The 18017-nt window shown below is 41.6% G+C and overlaps 2 protein-coding genes across 13 annotated transcripts in view; one reads left to right on the forward strand and one right to left on the reverse strand.

Moving 5' to 3' along the window:
- Positions 1-1387: 1387 nt before the first annotated feature.
- C13H1orf43 (chromosome 13 C1orf43 homolog) lies at positions 1388-15832 on the reverse strand. The gene is made up of 7 exons (XM_063440167.1): positions 15734-15832; positions 10431-10532; positions 10234-10351; positions 8843-8896; positions 4436-4602; positions 3442-3500; positions 1388-3298 (listed from the first exon to the last, which is right to left on the reverse strand). Exons 1-7 carry the CDS (start codon positions 15806-15808, stop codon positions 3100-3102), a joined length of 774 nt encoding a protein of 257 aa, XP_063296237.1. The 5' UTR covers positions 15809-15832; the 3' UTR covers positions 1388-3099.
- Positions 15833-15988: 156 nt separating this feature from the next.
- The window catches only part of UBAP2L (ubiquitin associated protein 2 like), a 32096-nt gene continuing 30067 nt past the window's right edge, over positions 15989-18017 (forward strand). For all 12 annotated transcript variants that reach the window (XM_063439508.1, XM_063439515.1, XM_063439517.1 and 9 more), the window contains exon 1: positions 15989-16077. The gene's annotated coding sequence lies outside the window, so the exon portion shown is untranslated. The remainder of the gene's footprint in view (positions 16078-18017) is intronic.

Here is an 18017-nt window from a genome sequence, read left to right on the forward strand (position 1 = left end):
CAGAACTCTGGTTTAGGGTTGACTGATGGCACCCTAATGTCGCTGTTGGAGATGGGGTAACACCTCCAGCATCAGAAGGGTTTTTCTCTGTATGTGCAGTGTTTTAAAGCAAAATGCTGCACATACAGACTTCAGGCATCGTGACAACTTCAAATAACTCTTTAAGAAAACTATACACGGTTTGCCTAGCCCTATTTAAATTGTACAGCAATTGTTTGCAGGGAGTGAAAAAGTTAAAGGGACACTATAGTCACCAAAACAACTTTAGCTTAATGAAGCAGTTTTCATTTATTGATCATGCCTCTGCAGTCTCCCTGCTTAAATCTCTGCCGTTTAGGAGTTAAATCAGGTTGTTTATGGAGCCCTAGTCACACCTCCCTGCATGTGACTTACACAGTTTTCTTAAAGACATCCTGTAAAGAGTCATGTAATGTTTATACTTCCTTTACTGCAAATTTTGTTTAATTTAAAAATTCTTATCGTCTGCTCTGTTAATAGCTTGCTAGACCTTACAGGAGTCTATTGTATGTAATTAAAGTTCAAATTACAGAGCAGGAAATAAAAGCTTTTAAAGAAAGTTACATCTGATGCAAAATGAAATTCTTTTATTTTCATGCAGGCTGTGACAGCCACAGCCAGGGGAGGTGTGGCTAGGGCTGCATAAACAGAAACACAAGTGATTTAACTCCTAAATGGCGATGAACTGAGCAGTGAAACTTCAGGGGCATGATCTATACACCAAAACTGCTTCATTAAGCTAAAGCTGTTTTGGTGACTATAGTGTCCCTTTAAGTGCCTGTGAAACCCATATCAGAAAAATTGGAATGCTTTAAGAGTAAGATCTACCTTTATTTACAGGAAAATTACTTTTAATTTAAGTAATAGGTGGGGTGGGGGGAGTCTGTTAATAATACTGTTCATTAAAAAAAATGTATACAAATAAATACAGTGACACTCCAACAATTATAGATGCAGAACACAGCAGTTTGAAATGGCCTTGATGTTCACATCTGAAAAGAATAAATGGAAGGCAAAATTAAAATGAACTTGTTATGGTGAGTTCTAGAATTAACTTGTTTTGGTGCCAGCAGGCCTGGGTGCACTTTTACCTTGAGGGGTTAAACCGTTCTCGAATGGTTTAACCAAAACGTTTGACCCAAGCACAAATCTGGAGGCTCCCCAGGTGACATCCTGCATCAGAATCTCAGTTACAGGAAGAATGGAGTGCCACCATGCAGGGGCGCCACTAACTGACTTAGAGCGGCCAGCTGACGCTCTAAGCCAAACAGTAACTTCCCATTGATATAAAAAAAATATATATATTTTTTTAATCAGTGGGAGCTACTGATTGGCTTCAGAGCGTCAGCTTACCCCTTTAATACAAATAGTGGCACCCCTGCCTGACAGCAGTCTGCGCTTCCTGTAACTGAGATTCCGAATCCGGGTGCAGCCTCAGGGTCCTCCAGATCGGCACTGGAGTTAAACAGTTATCTGACGGTTTAACCCCTTAAGATAAGAGCGCGCCCGGGAGCCTTCAGGTACCATAGAATTCATATAAAGAGGTTACAGTGACCGGAGTGTCCCTTTAACAGTTTATATGCACTCAAAAACTAAACATTCTCTAAATATGCTTGTCTGGAAACTTTCAGCCATCACACAAAAATCAGAAATTGTAAACAAAAGTAAGCGTTTGTGTTTAGCTCTTTGTGGAACTATATAAACCATTAGTCATATTTGTCACAGATTGTATTGTGTCCACTGTTCTACTCCTGACCATGTGCGTTTACAGGGGATGTAACAATTGTTGCACAGAGTTAATTTCTTTTGACATACACTCAGTGGCTGCTCTACTAGGTACAGCTGGGTGATAAGTGGAAGTAGCCAAGACAGCAAATCATGTGACTGCAACACAACAGCTAAAGAGCATGCTTATATGACCAAGACATTGAGATGCTATTTTACCACATATTATAATAGGGAAGCCGCTTGATCTTAACCACTTTGATGGTGGTATTATGGTGCCAGGCTTTGATAATTCCAGCGTTACGGAAACAGTGGACTGGGGTACTTCTGTTTACACAGTCTATGGGGAATGATATGGTAGAATATCCAATGGGCTTTAGTTTTGTAGGTGTAAACACCTGGTAAACAAGTAAAGTCAGAGGTGAATGGGCAGACACATCCAGCTGGCAAAAAGGCCACGTAGACTGAATAACAACTCTTTAAAACAGTAATTTGCAAAAGGCTAACTGGAACCACAATGTGATGAACCTTGACATGGAAGGGTTATGGAAGCAGAGGTCATCTCTAGGCTCCCTTCCTAGCAAAAACAGGAAAATAAGCACACACTGGGAACTGGATTTCCGAACCTCGTCGAATCAACACTAGAAAACTCTAATTGGTCTGACAATTTTCACTGGGATGTAGAGATGGTAGGGTGGCTCTTTGTCAAAAACTGCATGAAATCATGGGTCAAATCCTACCATGAGTCAATGATGTAGGCTGGTGGTGATGCAAGAGTGAATATTGCATTGGCACGCATAAGATTACACCGATACCAAATTAACATGTGCAATCCTTTATAGCTAAAGTTTCCCAAATGGATATTTCGATAAGGATAATGAATTAAGCCGCAAAGCATGCATCAATTCCACAAACATGGAGGCTCTTTCACCATATTCAAATCGCTTGTATGGTCCCATAATTCTGAAGAGCTGTGTTAGGATTAGATGCAGCAGGAGAGTCTCATTTAAAAAGCAATTACCAAATCTCTTAATAATATTTCCTGCACTTTGGTGAATTCATGCCATGTGAAAGGGAATAATACCTGCTCCTGGATAGGTGCACCTAATAAATGTGTCGGAATGTGCAGCTTGCGATGACCATCTATCTCGGTAGCCTAAGTCGGACTGTTTTACTCTCCCTCTGTCTCCTGGATAGGCACGGTCAAATTACAGTCACTCTGGTCACAGAGGACCGCCAGGAATTGGAGAAATCATTCAGACTGGAGTTGGTCTAAAGCTCACAAAGTCATAAGGCCCTGATGAGTGTTTGGGTGCTGGTGATTCATAACCAGAATTCCTGCCCTGAGATCTCCGATTACAGGGTACTTTCAAGAGTATTGTAATTGTCTTTAAAACTCTTCAACTCCAGGAAGTGTTTGGGCCGTTTACTCTTCTGGTTCGAGGGTAGGTAGGTCACTTGGATGGTGGGTGTTTCAGAGGTGTCTGGTGCTGCCATTAAGTCTTTAGCTGCAGACTGCCGTTGCCTCTGACTTTCAGCTCCTCTGGCTTTTACACTATACATGACGAGAGAGAAAAAAGAAGAAGTATGAAGAGCAACAGATATTGTATGCATATAACACAATGCATTCCTAACTATAATCATGAACCATGATGTGTATACACTAAAAAACACATTTCAGAAAATGATTAAACTTACACTGCAGCCAGCTCTCTCAGAGAATCCATAAATTTGTCATGGTCTGTTTTTCCATATACCTTAAAGACAAGAAAATAAATTAGATTTAAAAAAATAATAATACTACATGTTTACATATACCTAGTTGCATGCACAGTTGCAGAGACAATTGGTTATTCACTAAATGCCAAAGTGTATCAAATTAAAATCCAAATGGCAAAATGTAGGCTAAAAGCCAGCTGGGAATAAGTAGCATAGCTGGGACCAAACGGAATTGGGAAAGCCAGTGGTGGAGTTTATACGCCAAAGTGGGAATTGTTTAAAAAGGACACTATGGTCACCAGAACAATTACAGCTTAATCTAGTTGTTCTGGGGAGTATAATCATTCCCTGCAAGCATTTTTATGTAAACACTGTTTTCTCAGAGAAAATGCACTGCTTACATTGCCTTCTAGAGACACCTCCAGTGGCGACTGGAGGTGCTTCCTTGGGCAGTGTCTCCACCCTCTGCATGGAGACACTGAACTTTCCTCATAGAGATTAATTGATTCAATGTATCTCTATGAGGAGGTGCTGATTGGCAAAGCTGACATTTGGCCCTGGCCCCATCCCACCTCCTTGCTGATTTCAGCCAATACAATGTATGGGAAAGCATTGGATTGGCTGAAATCATACATTCTGATGATGTCAGCAAGAAGGCGAATCAGGGCCCGCGAGATGCTGAAAACAAGGTAAGCCAGCTAAATAGTGGTTTAAAGACCGTAGGGCAGGAATACATGTTTGTGTTCCTGATCCTATAGTGTTGCTTCAAAACCGACAAATTTTAGGCCAGAATTCCTAAATGGGAACCATGTTTTGGATGGATGATTTTGACCTAAAGTATTCCGTCCCTTTGTCAGTTCTCTACAGTCCTGCACGGTTTATTCACTACACAGCAAAGTAAATACAATGAAAACTAAATATTTAAATAAACACTTTAACGTCAGGAATTTAACATGTATTACTAACAGCTTACCCCAGTTCCATAACGGGCACTGTCATAGCCATCCAGAAGGGCATCCAATAAAGTCTTGCGAATTCCTTTGAATGGTGAACTAGAGTTTCTTAATTCCAGCAAATATGAGCGAAAGTTTTTCCCCACCAAAGGTGTTGGATGCTTCCCATTACCCTGGAAGGGGATGTCTGCAAAAATTGTTTTAAAATACAAACAGAACAATTCAGTACACCATTACATCATATTAACACTAAAATATGACACTGTGTGGATATTTATGGGATAATAATAGTAAACAGTTGAGAATTGCCCACTATTTCAATTCTCAGATCCCAAAGATCGTTATCGTGTAAGTGAAATGTATTCGATATAAATAAAATCACAATTTGTTATAAAAATAGATACAATCTATTGTGACAATTTAAATAATAATAATAAGTAACATGCGTGACAATAATCAATGAATATTCAGTATAGCATAGTATGCAATGCAATATGGTAATGTAAAAACATCTCCCAATGGCTAACAAAGTCTTAATTGTCAAGACAATGATTTATGATGGGCTTCACAGAGAGACGAAAGTGAAACTTACACACAGACACAGAGCTTGCAGCTTAAGGCCATAAAACTTTAGCTGACAGTTAGAATAATCATTTCAATGCTGGCTAGACCTCCTAGGTAATTAAGATCTATTCTCATGTAATTTTAAATAAAATAACATTTTTTTTTTTTAATTCTTTATTTTGAAGTGCATATAGATAAAGCATTTACATATGAGATCATCATGCCCCAAGAGCATATGTTCACATAATAACAGTAAACAGCGATTTACCAATAAATGGCATGACAACGCAATGCACATTTTTAGAGTATGCGATATAGACCATTTGTGAAAATTCAAGGTTGTAAATGTTAAGGTGGACATGCAAGAAACATCTCAATAGGTCAAATCCGTTACTTGTCATTAGGTAGAATATAATAAAATAAAAGCTGCACATTTATATCTGCCTGTAGATCGGGATGTCTGTTAAGTTAAATCAACTATGCCTGAGTGAGCAGTAGGCAACTACGTGTGTGATAAGGTACAGTGTGCGTACATATGCGTAGCTTGTTTTTAGCGAAGTGTGTGAGTGAGTGTCATGGGGTGAGGCTGAGCTAAGTGACTATTCCTGTCAGTGATCCCTGTGGGGTGAATAGCAGCACATTGGCGTTATCAATACAGGTAGAGTCAGCATCGGCCCATTGAAAGGGCTTGTTAGTCACTTTTGGGAAAAGTTCAACAGAACCAAAAAAAAAAAAGTAACAAGAAAAGAAAAAACATGTGGTTTCGGTAACTGGAGAACTTGCATTGTCCCGGTTAAACCTTTGTGCCCTCCTGTGGCCTTGCGGGACTCCGGAGCCTCGGTAAAGCGTGAGCTGCGTGGGCCAGAGAGTCTCTTTATGGGGGGTCCTCCCTCCCTTTCAGGTGTGTGTCTCTCGCAGTTCTGCTTCCTCGGTTCTGCTTCGCGTTGATGTTCGCCGATTTCTGGACCCCTGTGGTGGTCTGTTCCGAGGGGGTCGGTGCTTGCATAAGGAGACGGTTTAGGAACTTCGTATGATCTCCAGTGGCCGACAGGGTGTGGATTGCATCCCCCTGCGATACCATCAGTGTTCCCGACAGCCCCCAGCGGTATTTGATGCCCTGATCTCGGAGGGCCCGGGTGATGGGCGCGAACTTGCGCTGTTCGAGGAGAGCTGCGAAAGGCAGGTCATCGTAAATCGATATCCTATTGTTGGCGATCACCAGGTTCGGGCTTTGTCTTGATCGTGCCATGACAGCTGTTTTCACTGTAATGTCTCTCGAGACCACTATAATGTCGCGGGGTGCATCCGCGGGTGCTGTGGGGGCCTTCCTGACCCTGAAGGCCGACGTCAGTGGTGGCCGGTCGCCTTCTGTCTGGACTCCCATTGTTTGCAGGACTTCAGTGGCAAACCCTAGCAGGGCTTCTTGTCCTACTGTTTCCAGGGCCCCTCGAATTCTGAAATGTTTTCTTCGGTGGCGCGTTTCTAGGGAGGTCACCGTGTTGCACTTGGTGGGAAAGGGCAGCGATCCGAGAGTCGGTGTCATCAACCCTTTTCCCTCTCTCTTCTTCTCGGGCCTCTATTGCACTCATGCGGCGGTTAAGGCCTCCTATTTCCACTTGGACCCCTGCGAGGTCCGCCTTCCACACCGCTCTCAGATCCCGCAGGAGATTCTTTATGTCTCCCTTAGTGGATGGAGATTGATCAGAGTCCGAGTCCGCTCTCTGGTGCACTCCGCTGTGGGTCTGGTGTGGGTGAGGTGCCTCATCCTCCCCTGAAAGCTCTGAGTCACTCGAGCCGCATGGCTCCGCAGGCGCCATGTCTGTTTGGGTTTGCTGTGGCGGCCTACAGAAGGACAGCCTGATGTCAGTGTGTTTCTGACCCTCCGCTTGGGCCGTTTTTCGGTGCTTTCTGCCCATTTCACTCTGAGGGGTGTTCCGAGTGTGTAGGAGGTAAATGTTTGAGCCCTGTTGCGGTATTAAAAGTCTAATTTTAGGTCTCTGGAGCGGGAGCTCTGCAAGTGTGCGACCGCTCAGTAGCTCAGCTAGCCACGACCCGGGCAAATAAAATAACATTTAAACCAGCTCATTAGTCATTTCCTGGAACCATCCAATAAGAGTAATCTACCATGTTCTATAAGCAGAATTTTAACTTGCCTAAACAGATATTTTATCTTATTTTAGAGCAAATCAATACACCTGGATAAATACCACGATATGCTAACATGTGATATGTCACATAAATACATATTTATTCTTTTCTATCTGCAGAATAGAATGCTTAAGTATGTACTTCTTATTTAACTAAGATTTCTAAATATCGAAATCTGATCGTGATTTATCCAGTCATATATCATGCTATTAGAAAATTTTAATTAATTTAGATTACTTAAATGAAGCCAGTATAATTACCAGTTAAAGAGATGTTCTCATCAGATGTTCTCAGGTATTCACAGGAATTTGAATGTCATGGGTCTCTTTCTCTGTCTCCTGACTTAGCCTGCTTCCAACTGCTTCCTCTGCATCCCTCCCCCGACTGCTTAGCCCTTTGCTTCTTTGCTTACTTTCTTGCTTACCTCTCTCTTCCCTTTGTCTTAACTTTTAAAGGGAAAAATTCTCTGTTCGTCACTAGGTGATAGACCAATAGAAAACTGGAGGTGTGGTTACCTTCCAGATAGCAATTTAAGTATTTAGTCTATAGAGGGCAGTCTCGTCCCACTAAACATTGCTATCCAGGAAAGAGTTAACTTTTCCTGGTGGCTATTTTGACGTCATTTAGCTTATCTTTGTGGTTATTTATAATTTAAGTTTACTGTCAGATCAAAGAGTTTCTTTGGGCTTTCTTCAGACTATGTGTCTGGCAAATTCTGCTATAATTTCTAATATGACAGTTATAACTAAGTATGACCCCTAAACTTACAATGGGACGTTATACAATATCGAAAGTAAAATGAAATGATTTAATCTTCTCTGTCACAAATGTCTGGGTTTAGAATTGATTATATTTCATTAGCATTTAGACAGTCTGTCCATCCCCCGTTCTTATCTCTTATCAACAGGTTTGCATATACTAAGCATTCCTTTAGCTCTGGCAAAGTGGTTAGTTTTACAGAAAGGATAGAAATCTTGTGTCTTTTGTTAACTTGAAAATAACAAAATGGAGTCTGCTCTGTACAGAATGATATAGGCAATATACACTTACATTTCTATCATAGCACAAAAATGTCTGCCGATATAAATACCCTGACAACACTTACACTACAAGAGGTTTTTAACCCCTTAAGGACCAAACTTCTGGAATAAAAGGGAATCATAACATGTCACACATGTCATGTGTCCTTAAGGGGTTAAGCAAGGATCTCATGCTCTGGCTCTCAGATGTTGATGGCTTACAATTTTCTGCTGGAAGTTCTCATCACTGAGCTAAGCTTGGCTGTGCAGGGTCACGCTGAATTACTAATTTCTCAGCTGATGCTCTCAGCCAATTCCCCCAGCCCTGCATGGCAAGTCTTGGTTCGGTGGAGTTAATAGAAACTTTTTGAAGGAGCATATGATAGCTGAGAAAGCAGCAACAGGATCCAGGTAAGTTGTCAAATGGTCCTAAATGATGTGACTACTTACTCTGCAAGGGCAGCAGGGCACTCCTGGCAACACTACTGTAGTTATGGTGATCCTTTAAAATTATTGGCTCTGACCTTGAAGACATTACCAGGCAATGCAATATATAAAAGTTATCGGCTACCACAAATGTAAGCAATATATTTCAGTTGCAGTATCCCGATTCAACAATAATGCAAAGAAATTGAAAGCACTGATAATTTTTTTCTGTTTTCTAAGTCTTAAGATATAATGTGACGTATTTAATACCTGAATCTTTGATGGAATCCAGGGTCCTCATTCTATATAGATAATTGTAACAGCCTGGAAGACATAAGAAAAAAAGTGAGATTTAGTTAGATAGAGGAGCGTAGGAGTATTAATTTTTGGGGCAATAAAAAATGCACAGATACATGAATTCCCTGTGTGGTTCCAGTTGAAATGTCACTGAAGCCTTAATAAATACAGAGATCTACACTAAATGATTGCATATTATTTTGTGCCAGCAAATTATCAAAAATGTAAATGCAGTTGAATAGTGTATTTATCGAGCAATAGAATTCTGGCAGATTCACTGTGAACATTACCTTGGTGAACCTGCAAAAAAAACAAAACAAAAAAAAAAAAACACTTTGTCCACTGATAGCACAAGCTGCATCTTAAATAAGAACACAACAATTTCTGACTGCATTTTATAGAAATTATTAATGCACAGTTATACCTTCCCGTACATTTTAATACTTAAAGAATGCAGTCCAGCATAACCTTACTAAAAAGCAGCTGACTTGGTGTCCATGAATTAAAGTATAGGTGCAAGCTTTAACATCTGCTCAATCAATAAACAGATCATTTATAAATGTAGATTTATTCAATTGAGAGATTAATATAAGCTTAACCTTTCCCCAGTAACACAGGGATTCCAGGTTTGTGAGTGATACACTATGTATTATTTATGTCCACTCCCTGGGAGAAGATTGGACTTCAGGAAGTGTCCGAACTCTGTTCCTGTATTACTCTGGTCTGGTGCAAGAAATACGCTGCAAGGGAATAATCACAGTAACTACCATGCAAGCAAGGTAGTTGCTGTGAAGTGGAGCATGATACCTGCCTGCAGGATGGTTCTCCTGCTGTTTGCATATAAGATATACCAATTACATAGTCCTGTATGCTGGTAATAAAGGCATCTTTTTGCCGAAACGTTGGGGGCTTGCTGATTGACTTTCCTCCTCTCACTTGTTCTGGTATGCTTAGATTGTTCTCTATACTACTTTGTTTATGATGGGCTATTAAGATTGGACATCTCTATGAATTTATATTAACATTGGTAGCCTAGTATTCATTTGTTATGCATTCTGTTTGGAAATTATCATATAACTTCTGATTATTCACTGTACATTTTCAGTATATGAATTGTGCTTTGTATCGCTTTGATATGTTTTTTTGAAATATTGATCCTTTTTTGTACCCATCTAATTATAAAAGTTTTTTTTTATATTTTTGGTGTGCTCCTTGATTGAATATTTTGCTGGGAAATTATTGACAGGTGAGGGATCTCAAGGTTTACACATTTGCCAGCACAACGTGCAGATTAAATGTTATGCCTTTCCAGCTAATCGTGACATTTGAAGAGGTTGGGTATAAGAAATTGCATGGTTTATTACCTTCTTGTTCCGGTTTATCCAGCTGAAGCATCCGATCATCGCCCTCTGCTAGAAGCCGGGGCTCGAACCTAATGTCCTGCACTTTAGAGAGTCGGATATCAATCTCCTCTTTCAAATCCTAGTAGAAAGAAAATAACATTTGTTTAAAAACATGAATATGTAAGTAGCAGATTTACTGCCACAAGCTGTAGGATTACCTTTGGAGCATTGTGTCCTACTGGTACATGAGGCCCTCTGCGAGATTTCATAGCAAAGCGCATGATTTGCCTCTTCACAAAAATGAACAGGAGCACAAAGACCTAAAACAAACCAGAAAGAGAAACATTCTAAATGTAGAAGCGTGGAATTCAGGAGAAATCAGGTCACCCAATCAATATTAACTATGTAATTTATAGTTCAACAAACATGAAGCTCTTTGAGGAAACTATCAAAAACCCTGTAACAAGTAGAATCTTAAAGTGAATATGTCACGACAATATTCATTTTAACTGAAACTGCCCCTGGAGACATTAAATATCTATCAGTAATCATACAAATAAACCGTACATTCTATGTAAAATTTGTATATACTAATATATCTTGCCTTTGGTTCAGCTCCACCATATCCACTGCAGTGTCACCCATCTCCCTTGTCTTACTTGCTCTGCTAGAATCCAGCATGACAAAGACACGCTGGCTACAATGCCAACACATCGGTATCTGAACAGAACAAAATCAGTCAACTTTGCTCCAGTTCTCTCTAGCACTTTCTGCTGAGTGACAAAAGCATTCATAGAGCATGCTCTTTGGTTGCTGTGCTGGAGAGCAGGAATATGGCTTGAAGGAGAGCTCTCCTGTTGTCCCTTGTGGCCCAACAAACCTTCCTCTGACTACAGCAGCCAGGAGGACGTAAGTGAGGAGGCAGGGGTGTCAGGTGCTGGGGCGGTCAACTTCATGGTTAAACCAATGGAAATAATTTAACCACTCAAGATAATATGGCACCCAAACACTCCTGCCCCCCATAACAACTTCAATAAGCTAAACTTCAGAGGGACACCATAGTCACCAGAACCACTACAGCTTAATGTAGTTGTTTTGGTGTCCAGAGAAAAGGCAGTGTTTACATTACTGCCTAGGGACACCTCCAGTGACAATCATTTAGATGGCTACTAGAGGTGCTTCCTAGTCCAGTACTGCACAGTGTGCAGCACTGCCGTTCAGCTTCTCCATGCACTGCATTGAAGCGCCAAAAGTTCCCAATAGAGATGCACTGATTTAATGCACCTCTATGAGGAGATGCTGATTGTCGCAGCGTTGCATTTTGACCCGCATGCACAATAGCCTCCCAATGCTTTCCTATCAGAAAACATTGGATTGGCTGAGATCATCAAGGCTGATGATCTTAACCATGCAGGAAGAGCCAGGAGAGACTGGCACGGCATTGGGGCCTGTCACATAAAAGCCACATCAGGAATACGTTTGTATTACCGACACTATAGTGTTCCTTCAATTTGGGATTGTACGCGTGAGGTTTGATTTAAATCGCAGTTTGGGGTTATATGTTTTTTTTTCCCTACTCCATTATGCCAACCTATCTTACCACACCAGCTAAAGGTTAAAATAACTATACGATATGTATCACAATGGAATGTACACACACATGAACAGTCAGTGTTCTTGGAAAAAACAAAGTCCCATGGAGGCAATAGTATTTTAATGTTACTGCTGTGACATTCCCCACCCCAGCAAACTCAAACTTCAATAATGTTTACTGGAGAGTGGAGTCCTCTTTTAAAAAGCACTCTAATCTGGAAACCGCTCCAATTTTTAATAAATAAATGTCTACAGAGTCTAAACTTGCAAAGTATGTTAAATTAATCACTGCAATGGTTAACTTATATCTGCCTCTTTTATCTACAAAGATGTCAATCCTAAATTGTCTGACCCTCTGTACAGAGTGTAGGGGGAAGGGGCACGGTAACATACTAGGAAGCTCAGGATTATGTTTGCCAGAGCAGGGCTTTCTGAGACTTTTTACTAAATTGCTCACTAAACTACAACACATAGAAACCTGTGCTGTGTTTCCTGTTCAGAAGTACAACTGTGCATATGTATACCAACAAGGTGTAAATGAACAGCACTTAATCAATTCAGCTAAGATTGAGTGGATAGAACAGGGGCTAGCACAATCCCCACAAGGTTAGATCCAAGAAAAGAAGAGAACTGCAGGCACTCCTAAGCTCAGCAAGGCAAATTAATTTAAACAAGGTTACAGCGTCGTTTCGACCCTACAGTGAGCCGATTCGGTAAAAACCCACTGTAGGGTTGAAATGTTGCTGTATCTTTGTTCCAAACAATTTGCCTTGCTAAGCTTAGAAGTTCCTGCACCTCTTTTCCTTGCTGAGACGTATAGGTGAGCCACTGGACAACACTGCAGGATAGGAGAGAAGGACAGAAAGCGTGAACCTTTGGAGTTGTGATATTATATAACTTCAACTATAAGAAATATGTTGTTATGCGACTTTTTTAACCCCTTAAGGACCAAACTTCTGGAATTAAAGGGAATCATGACATGTCACACATGTCATGTGTCCTTAACCCCTTAAGGACACATGACATGTGTGACACGTCATGATTCCCTTTTATTCCAGAAGTTTGGTCCTTAAGGGGTTAACACAAGAACCTGCACTGAATCCATTTTCTGTTCTATGTACTTTAATTCTGTGATACTGTGATTAAATATTAAAAAATGATGGCTGTGCTTTTAATCTGATGCTCTCACACAGCTAACAAAACCTTATGAAAAGTGATACACTAAGCATCATAACAGTTTGGCATTCTTGCAACGTTTATGGTGCAGAAAGTATCCTGCATCCACTCTCAGTTCTTAGATGGTTTTAGAACTGCAGTAAATCTGTCATTCAGGCAGCTGGAATGCTCAGGTCTGTACTGCCTATATATCACTTCTGTCTGTGTGCGTGCGTCCATGCACAATAAAGACTGGTCTCTCCTTCTTCCCTGGAGAGATAAAAGTAGTGCCACGTTAGCTTTGCTGATCAACTAACTTATTGGTACAGACAGCCTGGTACCCTGCAGACACAACATGGACTAAGTTTCATTATTATCAGTTTACGAAGCAGTTCTACTCCTTTTATGTCTCGAGAGACACTGCTTCTGGGGACACACCACAATACCACAAACCTATACTGGAGAGGTGTTTATGGAAAAAGATTTAACCCATCAGACCACAATGAGAGGCTCCTGATTAATGGTTACGTTGGGTCTGCCTGCAGCTGCTGTTAGATTTTCTAAGCTCTGCAGCTTCATAATCTTTGAAAGCAAGTACTTGATTTCAATTAGTGTCTAAAAGCATTATCTATGTAATGCACTAACCAGGGGGGGGCAAAAAAGTCGATCCCCGATGTTTTTAAACTACAGCTTCCATGATGCTCTGTCATTCTAAAGGCATGCAAAGCATTATGGGAGGTGTAGTACTACAACATCTTGCCCATGCATTACACTGTAGAAGTATTTTTTTGGTTATACATGATCGTCATTAACGCAGATGCCATCCCACTAAAAATTTATATTTGGGTAGATTTTGTCAAACCATAAAAAAAAAATACCAACTATAAAAAGAATTAGGTGCTTAATGTACTCCAGGATATACTGTAAACAATCAATTTATTCCTCCAGTAAATGTTTTATTTAAAAATAAAAACTAACAGGGTATTTAAGGTTATAGTAGCTGAACTGAAAGCATAGCTGACTACTTACCGTAGATACATTTCCATTTTGGCTATTTTGACATTCAATTTGAAATTCAGTTTGAATTGTCTCTTTAAAAAGACACTATACAGACATACCGTTAAGATTACGCCAGGCTACTTATATAGCCACGACCATAGCTTAGGGACCAACTAAACATACGTCCATGACGAGGGTACATCAAGTGATGAGCCTTCACTACCCAACAGTAATTATAGTAGCACAAAGGCTTAAAGGACCACTATAGGCACCCAGACCACTTCAGCTTAATGAAGTGGTCTGGGTGCCTGGTCCAGCTAGGTTTAACCCTGTTTTATATAAACATAGCAGTTTCAGAGAAACGGCTATGTTTATATTAGGGTTAAGCCAGCCTCTAGTGGCTGTCTCGTTGACAGCCGCTAGAGGCGCTTGCGTGCTTGACGCCAGCGTCCATAGAAAAGCATTGTAAATGCTTTCCTATGAGACTGGCTGAATGTGCGCACGGCTCCTGCCGCGCATGCGCATTCAGACGAGGAGGCGGAGAGCTCCCCGCCCGGCGCTGAGGTAAGTTTAACCCCTTCCACTCCATCCAGCCTGGCGGGAGGGGGTCCCTGAGGGTGGGGGCACCCTCAGCGCACTATAGTGCCAGGAAAACAAGTATGTTTTCCTGGCACTATAGTGGTCCTTTAACGACAAGCCACGAATACACAATGGACCTTTACTGACCTGACTCCATCTATCATAACTCGACATAAACCAAGACACAAAAATAAAAACCCCTACTCTCAAGCAAAGTCTGCGCACAAGAGAACGCAATATACTCTGTATGCCATGATTGTACTGCAATGTCTGTTTATTTTGTTTTTCGTGACCACATTGACCCACTCATGCTTGTGAGCAGGGTATAAATAAAGAATAATAAAAAAAAAAAAAAAAAAGGACACTATAGTTACCAAAACAACTTTGCTTAATGAAGCAGTTATGGTGTATAGATCATACCCCTGCAGTCTCACTGCTCAATTCTCTGCCATTTAGGAGTTAAATAATTTTGTTTACACAGCCCTAGTCACACCTCCATGCATGTCACTTACACAGCTTTCCTAAACACTTCCCGTAAAGTGAGATCTAATGTTCAAAAATTCCTTTATTGCACATTCTGCTTAATTCAGAATTTCTTATCTCCTGCTCTGTTCATAGTTGCTGTGTGTAATAAAAACACAATTTACGAAGCAGGAGATAAAACTTCCAAGTAAGTTAAGTCTGATTGAAAATAAGATAATTTCTCTCCCCCCCCCCCCCCCCCCCCCCCCGTCAGTCACAGCCAGGGGAGGTGTGACTAGGGCTGCATGAACAGAAACACAAATAATTGAATACTTAAATGGCAGAGAATAGACAGAGCAGGAGATAAGAAATTCTGAATTAAACAGAATGTGCAATAAAGGAAGTTTAAACATTAGATCTCACTTTACAGGAAGTGTTAAGGAAGGCTGTGCAAGTCACATGCAGGGAGGCTGTGTAAACAAAATGATTTAACTCCTAAGTGGCAGAGGATTGAGCAGTGAGGCTGCAGGGGCATGTTCTATACACCAAAACTGCTTCATTAAGCTAAAGTTGTTCAGGTGACTATAGTGTCCCTTTAATTAATAAATAACTCAGTCTATTATTCTCATGCAGCCCACTGTCAATACTGAACCCCATTACTATCCCTAGAAAGACCCCCCCACAGAGGGTCAGCCTGCACCCACCCCCCTCACTCCCCCTCCAGGTCACTCACCAGACTGCCATAAGCCATTACCAGCACCACATTAACCCCAGACAGCCAGTTACTGTTGGGCGTTTTGGGCGCCATATTTGTTTTCTCCCACAACTGTAAGTCCGAAGCTCTTCCGCATTGGCCAGAGTCAGCTGACCAATGGGAACTTTTCCCTCCCCTCCTCTGCGACACGTGACCTCTCGGCAGCCAATCAGCCGTCGTAAGAGGTTTGAAGCGCAGCAAGGGAGGGGGGGGGTGGTGGAACGCACGCGCGAGGCATGTCGTCAGACGGCGCCGTGCGTGCGTGTGAGTGAGGAGGCGGCGCGGCTGGGAGGTCACGTGGTGTCAGAGCGGAGGAGCCGCAGGTAAGGACGGTGCTCGCCTGCCGGGCGGTGGGATGAGGAGGGGGAAAGATAACCAGAAAAAGCGGCGGATTAGAGCCGTGCCGGACGGGAAACGGGAGGGAACACCCGGAGTGATCCCGAGGGCCTTCCCCGGGGCCGCTCGCTCCACCGCCTCACCGCGGCCTTGTGGGCCCATGGAAGCCTCCCGCTGTAGTAGGAGAGCTGGCCGGGCAGGGCCGCCTGAGTGTGGGCTTGGATTCCGCAAGTCCCCGGTCTGATTCCTGAGTACCGAACCCGGTGTGATGGAGTATCGGGGACAGATGGAGGCCGGGGAGGGGGGGATTGATTGAGTGAGTGTCGGGGGCTCTGCACCGAGAACCCGCTCTGCCGGCCGCGCTTTGTTCGCTCGGCTACTGAGTGGGCGAACTCAGAACTCGCCTATTCACCAAGGAGCGGAGTGCCCGGAATCAGACGATAATTTCACAGGTTTAGGTTTTAATTAAAAAAAAAAGTGGGGGAGGATATTTTTCTGCTTTCTGTTCAGTTTTTATGAGCTGTAATTTTACATTCTTGTAAAAAATAAATATCTGTAAAAATAGGAAGCGACCACTCTCACCGGTAACCATGAAAGCTGGGGGTAACTGCAAAATTAAATATCTGTGAAAATAGAACCACGTTCACCGGTAACCATGAAAGCTGGGGGCATCTGCAAAATTAAATATCTGTGAAAATAGAACCACGCTCACCGGTAACCATGAAAGCTATGGATAACTGCAAAATTAAATATCTGTAACAATAGGAAGGATCCGCGCTCACCGGTAACTGCAAAATTAAGTATCTGTAAAAATAGGACCACGCTCACCGGTAACCATGAAAGCTATGGGTAACTGCAAAATGAAATATCTGTAAAAATAGGACCACGCTCACCGGTAACCATGAAAGCTGTGGGTAACTGCAAAATTAAATATCTGTAAAAATAGGACCTCGCTCACCGGTAACCATGAAAGCTATGGGTAACTGCAAAATTAAATATCTGTATAAATAGAACCACGCTCACCGGTAACCATGAAAGCTGTGGGTAACTGCAAAATTAAATATAAGTAAAAATAGGACCACGCTCATCCAGTAACCATGAAAGCTGGGGTCATCTGCAAAATGAAATATCTGTAAAAATAGGACCACACTCCTCCAGTAACCATGAAAGCTATGGGTAACTGCAAAATTAAATATCTGTAAAAATAGCACCACGCTCACCAGTAACCATGAAAGCTATGGGTAACTGCAAAATTAAATATCTGTAAAAATAGGACCACGCTCACCAGTAACCATGAAAGCTGTGGGTAACTGCAAAATTAAATATCTGTAAAAATAGGACCACGCTCACCAGTAACCTTGAAAGCTATGGGTAACTGCAAAATTAAATATCTGTAAAAATAGGACCACGCTCACCGGTAACCATGAAAGCTGTGGGTAACTGCAAAATTAAATATCTGTAAAAATAGGACCACGCTCACCGGTAACCATGAAAGCTGTGGGTAACTGCAAAATTAAATATCTGTAAAAATAGGACCACGCTCACCGGTAACCATGAAAGCTATGGGTAACTGCAAAATTAAATATCTGTAACAATAGGAAGGATCCATGCTCACCGGTAACCATGAAAGCTATGGGTAACTGCAAAATTAAGTATCTGTAAAAATAGGACCACGCTCATCCAGTAACCATAAAAGTTGTGGGTAACTGCAAAATTAAATATCTGTAACAATAAGACCACGCTCACCGGTAACCATGAAAGCTATGGGTAACTGCAAAATGAAATATCTGTAACAATAGGAAGGATCCACGCTCACCGGTAACCATGAAAGCTGTGGGTAACTGCAAAATTAAATATCTGTAGCAATAGGAAGGATCCACACTCACCAGTAACCATGAAAGCAATGGGTAACTGCAAAATGAAATAT

The sequence above is a fragment of the Pelobates fuscus genome, chromosome 13 (assembly GCF_036172605.1).
Source record: "Pelobates fuscus isolate aPelFus1 chromosome 13, aPelFus1.pri, whole genome shotgun sequence".
Lineage (NCBI taxonomy): Eukaryota > Metazoa > Chordata > Amphibia > Anura > Pelobatidae > Pelobates > Pelobates fuscus.